This window comes from Syngnathus floridae, chromosome 16, assembly GCF_059516105.1.
Source record: "Syngnathus floridae isolate MCC-2025c chromosome 16, RoL_Sflo_1.0, whole genome shotgun sequence".
Lineage (NCBI taxonomy): Eukaryota > Metazoa > Chordata > Actinopteri > Syngnathiformes > Syngnathidae > Syngnathus > Syngnathus floridae.
In genome coordinates, this window is record NC_142428.1 from 1,767,530 (window position 1) to 1,783,304 (window position 15,775).

Consider the following 15,775-nt stretch of genomic DNA (forward strand, 5'->3'; position numbering starts at 1 on the left):
ATTTTGCACATAGCAAACAAAAAGTTGTTTCCGACGAGGATGGGATTCGAACCCACGCGTGCAGAGCACAATGGATTAGCAGTCCATCGCCTTAACCACTCGGCCACCTCGTCAGATGCACCGGCATCCTGGCTGCGCTGTTAAAAAGACACCACAAATTCTGACACGACGGTCCTCCGACAAAATCATTACAGCAAAAGGAAATGATAAACGATCAAATGTTTTTTAAGTTTTATTTGTTGTCATTCTAGGGGTTAAAATCGGGATATTAATATTTGCCGGCTGTGGGAATCATAAATGACCCATTCTGTCCACGAGAGGGCGGCAAACATCAACGCATGCTTAGTTGGCTGATCTGACATTGCCCCTAACCTCATGCAACAATGATTCCAAAGCACACCTTTTATGAAAAATCTCAAGGCACACCGCAAAACAAAAATGCTACAAAAAGTGGATATACATATCAATTCTATACTTTCTATCATCTAATAATAGATATAATAGATTAGATAATAGATTGATTTGTTCTGTCTTTCTAAATTGATGGCATAGATAGATGAGCAAAGATATATTATTTGTTATAAATACCCTGCTCCATGATGATGCCATTAGGGATCGGGGCACAGGGGGCAGTAATTTATGTCATACTCACCAAATTAATTCAGTTCCTGGTGCAGTTATCGTTTTCCAAAGTAAAGCAGACATTTGTAAAATGTCTTGTTTTGATTAAAAACAATATTGTGGCAGAAAAAAGCTCACGTCCAATAAGTGAATAAAGAAACAAAGACAATATTGTGTAAAAAGAACCTTAATTATCAGAAGGATGCAAGAAGAGCAACTTGGAAAGTTGAACGCTCAAATTATACTGTATATCTCTATAATCTCTTTCAAATAGAATAAATTATATTTGACTATCATTTTCTTATTTGGATAGAGGTGTGTCAGAAAAATTCCAAGACTGCCGTCACAAAAGCTAGCCTATTATTTCAAATGCAAATTACAAGATTTCTTTCCGTCTGTGAGAAGAGCCAACAGCTGTTGGCAGGACCACTTCACCATGACAACACGCTTGTTCACATGGCTGACGTTACCTACCTTCCTACTCACCCAACCTGGCTGTGTGTAATTTAGCCCACTTTCCCAAGTCCAGAGGTCATCAAGGGGCCAAGAGGTGGATGACATCACACTGGTCAAAGCTGCATTAGATCCAGCGAGATTCATGAGATGTTGAAGGTGCAGTCGACTCCATTGAATGAGAAAACTTCACATCAGTCATGGCCTTTTTCTGACACATTCAAAATTTGAGTTTTTGGTATTAGAAATTTGAGCAAGCAAAGCTTTGTCCTGAGCATGTCAAATTTGTCAACCCAGTTAATTTTTCATTTCATCCTAACTACATAGACAGTAAACAAATCAGTTTCAATACAAATAACAAGACGGAAGGCAGTAAGAGGGGAATCAAACATTTATTTTACCCTTATTAAAAGTTACAATAAAACCATCAACATCTTCAAACGATAGCAAAATAAAGAGAACCAAAAACATTGGCCGAAACATATTTACATTGAAAAGTTTTGCAGATAAAAAGCTCACATTTTGTACACAATCCCAAGCCCTGCCTCATAAACTCTGAAATGTGAACACTGCAAATACTCAAGAAGCTTCAATGGGGACTTTAGCCCGGAAACAATCCAAATGCACAAAGACTGATTTTCTCCCATCCCCCCCCCCCATTGTTTTTCCTATAACATGTCAAAATACTTGAAATTTGTGGGCAAAACATAGGAATGTATACTTGTAAAAATTAACATAATTTGAAAGCTTTGATGCATCCATGTAAGTCATTTCGAATAGAGATGGTATGCCTTGCTTGGCAATCGTTAAATCCCAAAAATGAGACCAAAAAAAATGTTATAGGGCTGCCACGCTGAAGGGTACCTCTCCATCATTAATTGGGGCTTCTGTACTATATCCCGGATTGGCTCCATATCCAGTTCATTACCTTCTCCACATGCCGCTCCCTGTGTGTACCTCGAGGGGGAGACACTTGCATCAATTTGAGGGCCCGGTGAGATTCCGTTTGTCGAGGACTGATTTTTAAAAAAAAAAAAAAAGAAAAAAAAGGCAAGTGAACTGGTGGTTGAATCGTCAAATGTGATATATCCTTTGTCTTCGTTGTAGTTTTGTTGTATAACTTTAAGAACGTGGCATGAGTCTCTCATATATATTTATATACTTTAATCTTGGAAAAATTAGTTCAGTCGTGGAGGTGCAATCACTCCGCACTGGCGTCGCCCTCGGGGGCAGCGGGTGTCGTTTCCTCAGCGGGGGTGGCAGCGGGGGCGGCAGCCTCCTCGGTCGGAGCGGCCTCCGTGGCAGGAGCGGCCTCCTCGGCGTCCTTGACGTCCCCCTCTGGAGCGGCGGCGACGGCAGCGGCCTCGCCCTCCTTGGCCTCGGTGGCTGGCGTCTCATCTTTGGCTTCCTTGGCCGCGTGGCCGTTCTCCTCGGGCTTCTCTTCGCCCGCGGGGGAGGTGGCCTCCTCCTTGGCCTCCTCGCTGCCCTTCTTGCTTTTCTTCAGCGAGATGCCCTTAAACTTAAAGGAGTTCTTCAGGGAGAACTTCTTCTTCTTCTTTCCATCTTTGGGGGCCTCGGCCTCCGTCTTGGCCGCTTCGCCGTCTACCGCAGGGGCGGGTTCGATGGCATCCCCGGCACCGGCCTCTCCCTCCTTAGCCGGTTCGGCTGTGCCGTTGCCGTCTGCAGCGGCCACATCCCCGTCAGGCTTGGCGGATACGTCACCGTTGGTCTTGACGTGACCGTTTTCCTGCAGAACAACAAGTCTTGTTAGGAGATCCGACAGAGTAACTCATGAAATTAACTCAATTTTGCTGTTGCTCTTCATTTGAGCTAGAGGAGGCACACTTGCAAGCTGCTTGCATTACTTGAATCGGCCGCAAGGCGACAGTAGTGCTGCGTCTGCTGTTAAGCTTGCGAGAACAAAGGAATTCCCTCGTCACAACTGCTCTCGCCATCATCCTTTTGGGCTTTAATGCTCATGCATTACATCAGTTTGCAGTTTTTAAAAAAACAGCCCATTTGTGATAGTCAAATGCATAATTAAATGTTTGGTTACATTTTGTGGTTCTGCATTTACAGGTTTTCTGTTGAGATTTGACCCCCATTTTATTCAAATGTAAAATCTCTCGTGGCTTATCGAGGAGGCGCATATCCGCGCTTTTGTTTGCAACTCTGCAAAATGTGCCTCCAGCAGAGCCCATTTGCCATCCTTTCCACTGCGCATCTTTTATTTGGCCCTAGTGCAAATATTACCTGTGATTAAAGCCAAACAATGGGATAAAACGTGGATCCAAATTCTACAAATGTATTTGTCACTTTGGACACATTTTTGTCATAATTTTCCCTCATGGAACCAGCAGCCGAATTGAACAAAGGCACGGTCGGTGCTTGCAAGTGGGGATCCAATTTGCCACTTACAATTAAATTTTTTTCCGATTATTTATTTGAATATAATTGTGATTTCCGAGGTTTGCAATGTCGCTGAGCAACAGCCGCTCCAAGCACGTTGGTGGTGGGCGTTGGGTGCCATGTGACTCGGTACCGGTGCTCACCATCTGATTGCTTTACTCACCTGGCCGTTGGCTTTTGCAGCAGCAGGGTCTGCAACGACATTCCCCTCCACAGCTACATCTCCCTTGGACATGTGGGCTCCCATTTTTTATTACCGTGAGATATTCTAAGCACAAAAATTAAATTGAAAAAGAAAAATTTCAAAATGTGTGTGGGATTTTTTTTTTTTTTTAAGATTGAAAAGTCCAGTTCTTGGATGAGAGAAATCGTGCCAAAAAAATGAAGAATCCTTCCTTCGCCCTGACTACACAGACACCGAGACCGTCCGTCTGTCCGTCCTCCCTCTGTGACTGTGTGTGCGTCTGAGCGCAAATGAAAGGATGTAGGAGACACCACTGTGAGTATTTCAACCGCGCCTCAAAAATCGACCCGAGTCTCCTCCCATGGGCGTGTCAGCAGGGCCGTATCCAATGTGATCCCTGGGCATGGGCATGGCATGGGCCAAGTCCACCCCTACAAGAGTCCACTATGCCATTGGAGCGTTCACACAAATTGCATGCACTTTATTAAATATTATTTCATCTTAAAATTATACACACGGGGAGACAGTAGTGTATTTACACCAATGAACCCTTTTGAAGTCTAATCAATTCACTTATGCCTATATTGTAAAAATCAGGCCAAAAAAGAACAGTTCCCATGAGCCAAAATTAGATATCTGGGGTCTTGTGTAATCGTACTGAACACCAAGACTTGTGAAAAAGCGAATAAGAAGATAAGTAAAATAGGCATAAACGATTTAAAAAAAAAAAATAGTGAGTAAACATTCACCGGAAATTCAAAGATCAGAGGCCTGAATTGCATGTAATAGTTACATTCTTATTTTTACTTTAAAAATAAAGAGAATAAAGTGCTAACCTGTGCTTAACCTCTCACTTTGACATAAGAGTGTTTGAGACTATAGAGCATGGCTTAAAAGTGGCAAACACTCTTTTCTCAGCGTGTGAAAGGTGTGTGAAAAAAAAAACTTGGTTGTGTAAATTGGACAAACTGGTAACATTTGCATCATAAAATCAAAACACTAAAAGCACTTTACAAGCATACTAAAGAGGCTATGTGTTTGTTTTCATGCTTTTTAAGACGGATCATTAAGGGCCAACATTTATATAATGGTATAATATCAATATGAATTTTGAGGCCACGCAAAATAGTGCAAATAAACACAACATTGCTGGTATTTTAGAAAGATAATATACTAACATACTTTATTTTAGAATGCCCCAAAATGAGCTCACAAGGAATTTTCTCTGAATGACAGTAATCTTGAACATAATCTTCTTGTAGTCTTTTGCTTTATTAAATTACTTTAGGATTTCTTTGGTATTATCTGAAGCATCTCTGTCTGATATTCCAAGAATCCCAAAAAGCACAAGGCTCAACCCCCCCCTCCACTTGTACGTTCCCTCACACAAACATGTCGCAAGCGTGGAATGCGAGGTATGCATACGCCACCCAGAGAATGATCTCCATCCTTTCTCTGGGCTGAACCTCCTCACAGAATGGAATACACCCTGAGGGCTTTTAAATCTGTGAACCACCCCCTTTTTCTTACCATCCTCCATCCCACTATACATTCCCGCAAAATGAGTCAAGAAGGACAACAACACAATTCAAAGCCCATCCCGCCATCCAGTGTGCGTTTAATCATATCCTTGGAATTTTTCTGATGTGGCCATCAAAAATTGACTCTCTACCAGGAGGATGTTGAATTTCAAAGGGTTCATTCTTGGTTTGATGATCACAAAAATGTTTTCACGTCTTGGCACCTGTGAGGCCCATAAAAAAAAAGTGTTGTTGTGTTTTGGCCAGTGAAGTTGTGCTCCTGAGAGAACCAGATGAGAACGCTTATGTTCCCACTTGTTTTAAGACTTTCATTTGTCTAAATGTGTGAATCCAGAACAAAGTTTGTTTAGCACTTAGCTGGCGACCAGTGTACCCTGGCTCTTGTCTAAAGTCATTTGGGATTAGCTCCAGCTCACCCGTAAAATAATATTAAATAGAAATTGGATGGATGCATGTTAAATTGAAAGAAAAATAAGTCTGTCTTCTTAGTTCTGTAGAAATGGGAGGAGAGGGAAAAATACACCACAGTGTCTGTGCCAACGTTTAGTTTATAGCTGTCTTTTCCAAACTTTGGGTCATTACCCAAAATGAGTCCCTGTTCTGATTTTACTGAGTTGGCAAATGTCAGCATTAAAAGCTGTGGGCAATTTTATCGACCATCAATCAGACAAACATTTCCTAGGGAAATGGCTTTTGGAATCACTTTTGTTGTAATAAATACACATTATCTTCATTCCTTTGATTAGTTTATATAATACTGTGCAAAAGCAGAGGCCCTCAATAGAAATGAAGCTCTAATTATCCAGTTTATAGCAGTGAGTGACTTTAAAGCAGGAAAAATAGGGATTCTCAACGGGTGGGTCGGGGGCCCAAAAGTGGGTCATGGGTGGGTGTCTTGCGGACAGGTAGGAAAAATAGACTGGGTCTTTTGTCAACTATGCTTTTCAGTTATTTATTGATGTTTCAAAAACGATATTAACTGTAATTATGACTTTACTGCAGTTTTTTTATGTTCAAATACGATAAGGCAAATTGTAACTCGACTTAATTAAAAGTGAGTTGTAGGAAAATTGGGGTCAGAGTGACAACAGTTAAGAACCACGGCGGGTACTTAGAGAAATGACACTGAGCGTCTTGCTTCTCTATGCACCCTTGTAGGAGACATTTTGTTGTGATGAAAAGGCCTAATTTCCTTGAGAAAAAATGCATTTGTGGCTGGCGGACTTCCTGCGGCCTCGTCTGCAGACTTATTTTTGTCAGGTTTCATCCATGCTTCTACTCTTCCAGCGCTATTTTTTCCCTCACCCGGAGCGGCTCAATAGCCTTGTTTGTGCGGTTGCTCATTTTTCATAGCCTGACTCAGGATAAGCGTTCAAATGTGATAAAAGGCCCCCATTGTGTGATTAACCCTCAATGGATGAGCATGACCAGTAGAAATGGTGGAGGAGGGGACCAAGGGGTTACTTCTGTACAGAGGGGTCAAGGAAGAAAGTAAAACTACTCAGTTACCTTACATTAAGTAGAAATTTCAGGTATCTGTAATTGCCAAGTCTTTTTAATTCTATCGGTTTATCCTTTTTTTTCAGGCTCCTAATTCTAACAAGAATCGTGTGCACTATCACCTTCACTGCCATGAAAAGGGGCGTGTCCACTTGGGAGAAAGATCTTTGTGATGCTAATTGATTCCATCAACTGACTTATTGACTGCAAGGGGTCCTCACCAGAAGGCAAGTACAAAGCTACACACGGCATCCATCTTGGCAGGCTTGGCCCGTTCAGATGTATTTGCAGCATTCTGGCAGTTTCCATGCTCTATAGATGCTTGGCCAATGTCGACGTGTTGGTTGTGATGGATTAATTGCTCACCAGAATACTTGGAAAGAAATTGTAAAGATGTCTGCAAAGTGAACAGTAATTGTTTTGATGTGTGTGTTGTGTTGCTTCACATCCCCCACCGAGCGAGCGAGCACACACGCAACCCCCCACCTTTCACTCGCCCAACCTCCCTTTGGTGGTAGACACACACTTGATGCTGCATACCCCTCCCACAATTTCTGCATCAGTACAGACATGCCATAGAGCCAGTTGCCATGGCAACTACTGCTTCTATCCCCCGACTGGTTTTAAGGGTAAACATGATTTGGTGGAAAGACAGTCAAGGGCAAAATGATGTTCCTGCTCTAATCATGTCTGGTTTGTTTATTTGAGATGAGCCTCGCTTCGTCATAATCATCACAAATACTTTTTTTCAGACAGCTCATGTTTTTTCACCTCAATCCATCCAGGTGAGAAAAGAAATACAAGTCAAAGGATGAATGAAGTAGAAAGAGATGCTAATATGTGTATGTCAGACGGAGGGGAGGAGGGGGGGGTACAGTTGTGGGCCAGCTCATTCCCACTGGCAATGGAGTTGCAGAAATAGTAGGTCAGTGTGCCATCATCTCATTCATCAATATCCCTGCCTGCTCTTTTTTCATATCACACTCCTATCTTGTTTCTTTTTTTTGCAGTTCCAAAATGAAATCTGCCAAAAGCTCGTCCGTCATCCATCCATCTCTCCAAATAACTATAACTGGTCATCAAGATAAGACGTATACCCAAGACTGGTTAGCAAGAAAAGACATCCAAAGTAAGCTAAAATGTCAACAAATATTAATCATCCAATTTTGTAGCTATCTGCCACTTTGTCAATGTATAGTGCATCTAATGTTTCTCAGTCATCTTGGCAAAATTTATGACATAGCAGGCACACATTTGGTCAGTTAAGCGGCTCACTGATCCCCCATGAACATTTTTTGTCCATTACTCTCTCTCTTGCTCCCATCGGTTTTTTCTTTCCTGTTTTCTGAAAAGCCCACCCCTTCATTGTAATGCAGATTTAAGGATCAAATGGGGGATGGGTGAAGAGGGGGGTGTGGAACTAGAAGGACGGTGAAGAGGCTGTGCTTGGTGTTAAGTATGGCCTGCCTGGCAGCCCTGCTGTGCCTCAGCAGGCAGTCTGGCGTGAGCTGGAAGGGGAAGGGGAAGGGGAAGGGGAAGGGGAAGGGGAAGGGGAAGGGGAAGGAGAGGGTGGGCAAAGACAGAGAAAAATGAACTCTTCTAAGGTTATCCCCTTCACATTCAGCCAGTATGCATGACTCAGGCATTGCACATCTTCATTACGTCTGCAAATAGATCAGAATATACAATGTATGACTGCAATATAGCGTAGACATGAAAGTTTGTCTAGACATTAAAACGAAAATGAACAATCATGTTGTATTAATCCGTTGCAAAACAAAAAGCCATCACCATCTGTCTGGCTGGTATGATACTGCCCATGTGTGCAAACATGTGGATAAATAGTCTGACTGTCTGCGGGGGATGTCTAGTTCTTATGTCTAGGGCAGGCAGGGGTGTCAAACTCATTTTTGTCGTCATAGTTTCCCTTGGAGGGCCATTCTAAATACATACAGTATAGGCAACACAACAAATTGATGAATAACTATTTCTGAAATCAGACTAGTCAAATGTAATTAATCTAATTAAAAAGTGAAGACAATTTGTCATGACACAAAGGTGATGCAAAATTTGTCTTTGCGGGCCACATAAAATGATGTGCCAGGCCATATCTGGCCCCCAGGCCTTGAGTTTGACACCGATGGTCTTACACAGCACACCTTTAGATTTAGGGCAAATTGCAGAGGAACCCAAGAAGTGGTCCTGAAGGCTCAGTGGTGAATTGTTCTTTAAGTGAATGCTGAACAGTATAAAGGATGATCTGATGGTGTCACCAGCCTTCTCCATGAGTTTATTAATAGCAGACTTCTGAAAAAGACAGTAGTGTGTGTATATCAGTCACATCTCACATACTTAACATGTCTGGATTAGTCAGATATGACAGCCTATTGGTTTCCTGTAGAAAACATTCAACAAAGATAACTTTTGTTTTGGAATGAGACACAGGTCAGACAACAGCAGCCTGTCTGCTCTATGTGCCAATCTCTTATTTCATGTATGAATTTGCCGAGGCACTGTGAATCATTGGAGAACAGCTTCCACCGTGTTTATGATAGTTGGCCATTGTGCAATTTGAGTCATGTTCAGATTTATTGATTTAGTACCTTGCTTGTTTTTAAGCCATTCACTTCAGTTTATATTTTAACAGTTGACCAAGATGACAAAAAGTATTTGCGTTCATTTTCCTCATCAAGTGAAAGTCATTTGTTAAGTAACATATACAGTATGTGAGATAGAGGTTGGTACTTATGGAAAAAAAAGTTATGCAGCTAACAGATGGCTTCCCCACTCACTTTGCAATATAATACTCAGCTCAGCTTGTAGAAACAAAAAAAAAAAAGTTATGCAGTTTAATTCATTATTTGGCCATGGTTTTTGCTCCAGTTTTCTATTTTGTCCATCTGCCATTGCAGCTGTGTTGTCATGGAGCATCAATGCAGTGTGTTGTAGTTTTTTAGCAAGTGACCTATTTATGTGTCTCTCCACCCCACCCCCCACACACCAAGCAACCCTCTCCATTGCTTGTCCCAATTCCCTCACTTGCCTCTTCCAATTTGAACCAGCACCGTTTGGAAATCTCTGAGGGCATGGTGGTTTATGTTGAACTTCTTTACATTTCTTTGTGAAGTGGTTTCATAAAAATGCGCTCCATCAATATTTTCTTAAAGAGTTAATTAGGTAAGGTGATATTTCGTAAAATAAAATACCTGCTAAATTTCTAAAATTTATGTTGGGTCACTGCAGAGTCTTCCACCAATCCAATCTGGGCCCGGTTTGCCGAGCCGGCCCCTGATTAACAACAACCGGACCCACCTGTCCAGTTGTTTGAGCACGAAGCTCCTATTATCTTCCTCAGAGCCAGTTTGGCGATGACGCACTTGCTACCACGCCACCATGACTGCAATTGATTGAGCAGGGATTGATTCGTTGAAAGATGGCTCGGAGAAGGTGGGGGTTGGTAGTGCCTTGCTGAGGGAAGTGATTTATGTTTGCGTCGCGTCAGGTGCACCAAAGATTTATTAAAACGCTCCGGATTATTTTGTCGTACATTCGCTCCTTGTCAGCACCGGAGTCATGACCCTGAAGGATGGATACATTAAAACGAAATGGGATGGATATCTTCCACAACAAGGTACAACATGAGACACCTGTTCCTGCATGGGAGGAAAAGGAAGTCGTGGCATGACTTCATTTGTTTGTCTTACAAACATTTACATGACTGCTTAGAATTGCTACAATATTTTGCCAACAATAGCTTGAATATCCCAAATACATTTTGCAAATGATGAGGGCTAAAGGTGAGACTGCTGAGAGCACGCACCATATGAGCGGGTGTTAATGCCGGCCGGCCGGCTTCATAATGCCTTCAAACATTCAAGGTAAGCCGATCAGACGCCATATAGGCAGTGCAGAAGATAATCGGCTTGAATCATTTATATGTAATGTATAGAATTTGATGAGATTGTTGAGTCTTTATGGATGTTATTGCAGGATTAAAGCCTTGGAATGTGTAACCTTTCCTATCACCTGTGTCATTGCAAGATGATGAAAATGATGTAGTGAAAACAATGTCGTCATTGACTAGTGTGGCCTGATTTTTATTTTTTTTTCCCCTGTATAGGTTTTGGTCTTTGGTATAGTAGGAGTATTTCCCTGGAAGAAAAACAGTTTCACAACAATGGATATGAGATGGATTCAAATTTTAAGGTAATCCTTCATTTTTTACTGTGTTTTTTTGCAATTATTTTAGTACATTCTAATTTTCCAAGCATGGTCAAGGAACAAATTGAACTCATATCTCAAGGCACCACTAATCTCAAACATATCTCTACTACTTTGCAAAATTAAGTTTCTGGTTCTCCATCACAGAAAATCCCAAAAAGCAAATCCTCTGATGGTTCTTTTACATGCACACAGACTTGAAGTTTTGTCAAAGCCTGCAGTCAATGTTTAAACTTAGGCGGCACCTTGCTCCCTTTAGCAGTCACCTAATAAGGACTTCACGAGTTTGTTGCTTCAAGCAGTTTCTGTTTAGCTTGATGTATGGTTACGCTCTTCCAACCAGGAAGAGATGATTCTAAATATCTGCCGATATGAGAAACGCAAATGCCAAAAATAAAGCAATGATTTACCAAGTTCTTGGAGAAAATCAATCACAGGCTGTGCGAAACAGATAGGATGGATGCGTTGCACACAAATCATGTTGTTTGGGCCAAGGTCTTTGGAGGAATCTCACAGCAAGTGATGCCAGTAGTGAGGGAGCTGATGAAACCCAGTTTAGGTGTCAAAGGATTCCACAAAGGCTTTGGGTTGTAGTTTTAAAATCTTTGGTCAGCTATGATGTTATGAATTGAATTATTTTTCTAACAACAAAACTGCTTTCAAAAAAATATCCAGTTTTTTTTTTTTTTTGTGCATTTCCTTTTTCATCTGTAGTTGTTAACTGCAACACGCAGCTTTTGACAAGTATTTCTAATATCGTGGTTAGTAATGTATGAAAGTATCTGCATCATCACTGTGACGCTGGCAGCAGCTGTGCATACAATTGATAACACACAAATCACCCCAAACCTCAAAGTATTTCAGTCATTTGATAAAGCTGTTTATACATATTTATCATTAGAATTGACCAGAGGCTATGTCACTCATTTGTGTTGCTAATGGAGAAGCCAAACCGATAACATGTTTTCAGTATGATGCATTCACTTCTAGGCTACTACTTCAACCTAAAATAATCTTTAACTGCTTTGGTGTTGTATTGCCCAGTTGACAAGCTTTCCCAATAATGTGGCCATTTATTTAAAAAGTGAAAAGCCCTCATGGGTTCATGTTTCTGTCACGTTATAGCCAGGAATATACAATTATTCTATTCCTGCAGCCATGTGAAGCTGATATACTGCATGTGATACTTTTTTTTTTGCACCCTCACGCAGTCGTGCCTCACACAGAGTCCCAGAATAGTCATGGTCATTAATAAAGCATGTACCTGCTGTGCATCCCATCTTTTTGCTTGTATCCCCGCAGAAAAGAGAGGAAGAGGACCATTGCAATCAGTGTGCCTCTTTTAAAACAACAATCTTTTTTGAGTTCCCCCCTTGCGAGTAACATTATTTTCTTTTGCCGAGCCTCCCTCGGTCGCCTGCAACAATTTAGCGGTCAGCTGACATGTAATATTTACCCTTTTCTTCTCAATCGCAAGCCATCCCTTTTCATGTCCTCTTCATACTCTTCTATTGCTTTTTGCCTGCTCTCACAGTTGCTCTGTTGACTCATCACTGACATCAGTGACAGAGATTGAAGTGGTTGCCATGGCAATGCCTTGACAACACGAATGGAATTCATTCGGCGTGGTGTTTTGTGAATGGAGGAGTTTGGGCCAGGAAAATCTCATGTGCAGCATGGAGGATGAGGAAGTGGATATATTTGCAACAATCATATCTCGGGTGTAATGTAATGGCAATGGATTTGTATTAAGGATGATTTTTCTCAACCTCGCATGCTCCCTTTGATCCTGAGCCCTTGTGACAGTCAAGCATCCTTGAGCAAGATACTGAACCCTCAGTAGCTCCTGATGCTGTCACCAGTAGGTGAATGAGCAAAGTGCTTTCAGTACCTTAGTCCTAGAAAAGAGTTGTGTATTTTTTTTTTATTCTTTATTGGGTTTGATTTTTCTGGAGGAAATCCATTTTTCTGTGAATTGTGCACAGAAATATAATTGCAAAAACTCCCATACGTGACAGGTCCACACCACCGCATAGACCACAGCAGTGACAAATATGGTTTTGCTTAAGGAAACCTCACCAAAGAGTTTCCATCCACCATATAGTCCATATGCTAGGCATATGACAAAAGATGTATATGGCAACAGATGAGGAATTTTAGGAGGTGAAGTTAGACGGGACATGTGACATGACATCTATCATGGCTGCCATGGGGTTGCCACAGGGCTGCCACGGGGCCCAGCTGCCAGCAGCTGTTGTACATTAAGCAAAGTGCAGCAGGCGGATTTGCTTGAGCCAGTTATTGGATAAGTCAATAACGTTACTCCGTTAGGGTGCTGCCTTGAGCTCTTTATTTCATAATGCATCGTGGTTTCAACCACCAGGCGTGACATTTAAATCTCAAGGGCTACCGTTAACTTCTGAGCTGATTATGGTGCCCTGCGCTAAGTGTTTGGGTCATTGCAATTGGCCTCCACTCATCAGTCAAGCCGCACCTTGTCTTCATCTGGGAAAACAGTCCTGACATTAAGATATTGCTCGGATAAAAGTAGGGCCCGCCATTAAATCAAGCCTCTTGGGTTGGTCGTCGGCACCGAACATTTTTTGGCTTAATGGAAGTTGGATAGCAGCGCCGAGGCATAATCCATTGTGACAATAAAATCTAACAGAGTGTGTGGTATGTAGCTGGGGCCTTTTGACAATAATTCTTTGGGATGGAGGTGACAGCTGTGGGAGAATTTAAAGGGAGAAAGGTAATAGTGTGACCTTCTCTACCCCGTGGGCAGCATGTCCATACAAATGAATACACATTTGTAAAAGCAGTTTTTCATCATGTATTTTTTTTGTCCATAGTCTATCCAAAATTCAGCGTTTGAGAAGCCAATCCATTATTAATGATTGACATTCATTTTGAATAAACGGCTGCATTCACTTTAGGCACTCTGGGATGTCTGGAGCCTTTTATTGGCCTCCGTTCAAAATAAGCCGCTCCTCATATTAATTATCACCTTGTCCCTCCCGAGCGCGCGAGACAGCCTTTACCTGACCTTTGCTACTAATATCTGTTAGATGATGTCTGGCTTTGGTTCAGATCATAAAAGCGACTTCAGCTATAAATTCCAAGCTCTCGTTTTCCATTTTTACTTTTGATTGCATTCTGTCTGCCAGAGCCACCTGGCTTTATAGCTTCTGCTCTCAGCTGGATGCAGACTTGTTAGTCTGCCTCCTTGGCTGCCCTTTTGTCGGCTCGACAAGGATATAAAGTGATGCTTTTATCTTTCTTTACCTCGGCTTCTCAACTTGAGATGTTATAAGGTAGAAATGGAAATGTGTGGCTCACATTCAGGTCCAGATGGCTGCATTGGGAACCATTAGGATTGTACGGGCTGGACCAGGATCTCCTCTGGCCTTTTCATGCAATCTGGGTCAGCCTAAGCTGAGAGCAAGTGAGAGAGAGTGTCCTTAGGCCACTTGACCTCATTGCTCCACTATTTTCCCACTAAGTCACTACACTGAGACCAAGGGGGTCTCGGAATCAGGAAATACGTCCCATTTCCCTTGTGTACACGCGTGAGAAGGGGAGGAAACGTAGTTGTGACATCCTTGAACCTGAAGGTCAAAGGTTACCATTACAAATGGCTATTCAACAGGCATGTTAATGGTACGGACAAAATGTAACTTGTACTTGGGAGAGCATGCATTTGTTTTGACGTGAAGGACACAAAGCAGCAAAGTTTCTCTAGTATTGCCCTGGCTCCTTTTTTTTTTTCCATTCCATCTCCCCGCCTGAGCCCTGAGCTCCTGCTTGAGGAGTCGTGATTTGCCTTGATTTCATTAACGCTCTCCAGATGGTCATAGTCTGAGAGATCTGACGCCTCTGTCCCATACCTTGGTTAGTCCAAAAGATGTAAGGCTGCGTGTAGGAGCTGAGATGTATGATTTAGACTTTGGAGCACGTTCAAAGTAAATGAGGTGCCAGATCCAAGGAGAAATATAAATAGCGAGGGAGGACAGGAAAAATAGTAATGCGTGGGAGTGCAAAAACAAATCAGCTTCATCAGTCAAGAATGAAGCATAACCAAATATGTGACGGCGTAAACAGGAAAAGCAAACTGAAAGTAATCATGTGAAAAAAAAGTCAATTCTCCACCTCTGTGTGTTCCATCTGTTTGGGCTTATCTTTGAAAGGGTTCCGTGCTTGCGGCATGGCCACAGGAAGTCGTCACAACCCCCTTCTGAGTATTCCGAAAGAAATGTGATCCTCTTAATAACCCCTGACACAATACTCTTGGAAAAAAAATCCATGACCGACACGAGGCAAAACCCACACTGATTACTGCCAACTCAGTTAATAGCTTTGACATCTATAATTGTCAGTGGGTTAATAGCAACACTAAAATAAAATTTAATGTTGATGCTGAGTTACAAAGATGAAAAAGGAGACCATTGCAACATTTAAATCATCTTCTGCCTTTTTCGCTTTTAGTTTGTCTGTTGTTCTTTAGCCGTTTTCTACTGTCAACAAAAACTCAAAGGGGAAGAAAATTTGATTTCGAGAGGCTTTCGGTTATGTTTTGAATGGAAACTGGAATTCCCGAGGGCTGATTGGCACCTTAAGCCTGGCTTATACTCAACTTTAGTTACAAAATGATTCAGAAGGTTTGCAAATTGTGGTTTTTGGTTGGACGTAAAATGTCTTTGCCAGGTGAATATGGAGGTGAAAATTTTAGTTGAGGGGGTGTGGGGGGGGGTCTTGCGTGCGTGCATCTGATCATCTTTCCACCATATTCCCGTCTCAGCACATTCCTGAGCCTCTTCCATGTGTCACGGAACAACTTCCTGTCTTG

The 15,775-nt window shown here is 42.0% G+C and overlaps 1 protein-coding gene, 1 long non-coding RNA gene and 1 other non-coding gene across 9 annotated transcripts in view; 1 reads left to right on the plus strand and 2 right to left on the minus strand.

Moving 5' to 3' along the window:
- Window positions 1–31: 31 nt before the first annotated feature.
- trnas-gcu (transfer RNA serine (anticodon GCU)) lies at window positions 32–113 on the minus strand. The gene has a single exon. It is a non-coding gene; the product is annotated as a tRNA-Ser (tRNA).
- Window positions 114–1,447: 1,334 nt separating this feature from the next.
- marcksl1a (MARCKS-like 1a) lies at window positions 1,448–3,977 on the minus strand. Its single transcript, XM_088400279.1, has 2 exons — window positions 3,647–3,977; window positions 1,448–2,821 (listed from the first exon to the last, which is right to left on the minus strand). Exons 1-2 carry the CDS (start codon window positions 3,728–3,730, stop codon window positions 2,276–2,278), a joined length of 630 nt encoding a protein of 209 aa, XP_088256405.1. The 5' UTR covers window positions 3,731–3,977; the 3' UTR covers window positions 1,448–2,275.
- The window catches only part of LOC148384878 (uncharacterized), a 40,233-nt gene continuing 26,186 nt past the window's right edge, over window positions 1,729–15,775 (plus strand). For 6 of the 7 annotated variants that reach the window (XR_015863402.1, XR_015863401.1, XR_015863398.1 and 3 more), the window contains exons 1-2: window positions 9,983–10,339; window positions 10,829–10,914. This is a non-coding gene — a long non-coding RNA (uncharacterized LOC148384878). Of the gene's footprint in view, window positions 3,983–6,794; window positions 6,936–7,493; window positions 7,634–7,718; window positions 7,838–9,982; window positions 10,340–10,828; window positions 10,915–15,775 lie in introns of those variants that run through there. The other variant, XR_015863403.1, reaches the window with a different exon arrangement.

What these genes read in the sequence shown, in the direction of transcription:
- marcksl1a (XM_088400279.1), bottom strand. Translation starts at nt 3,730, where the DNA reads ATGGGAGCCCACATGTCCAAGGGAGATGTAGCTGTGGAGGGGAATGTC. An exon ending in CTGCAAAAGCCAACGGCCAG is followed by an intron (nt 2,822 to 3,646) that starts GTGAGTAAAGCA and finishes GTTGTTCTGCAG; the next exon opens with GAAAACGGTCACGTCAAGAC.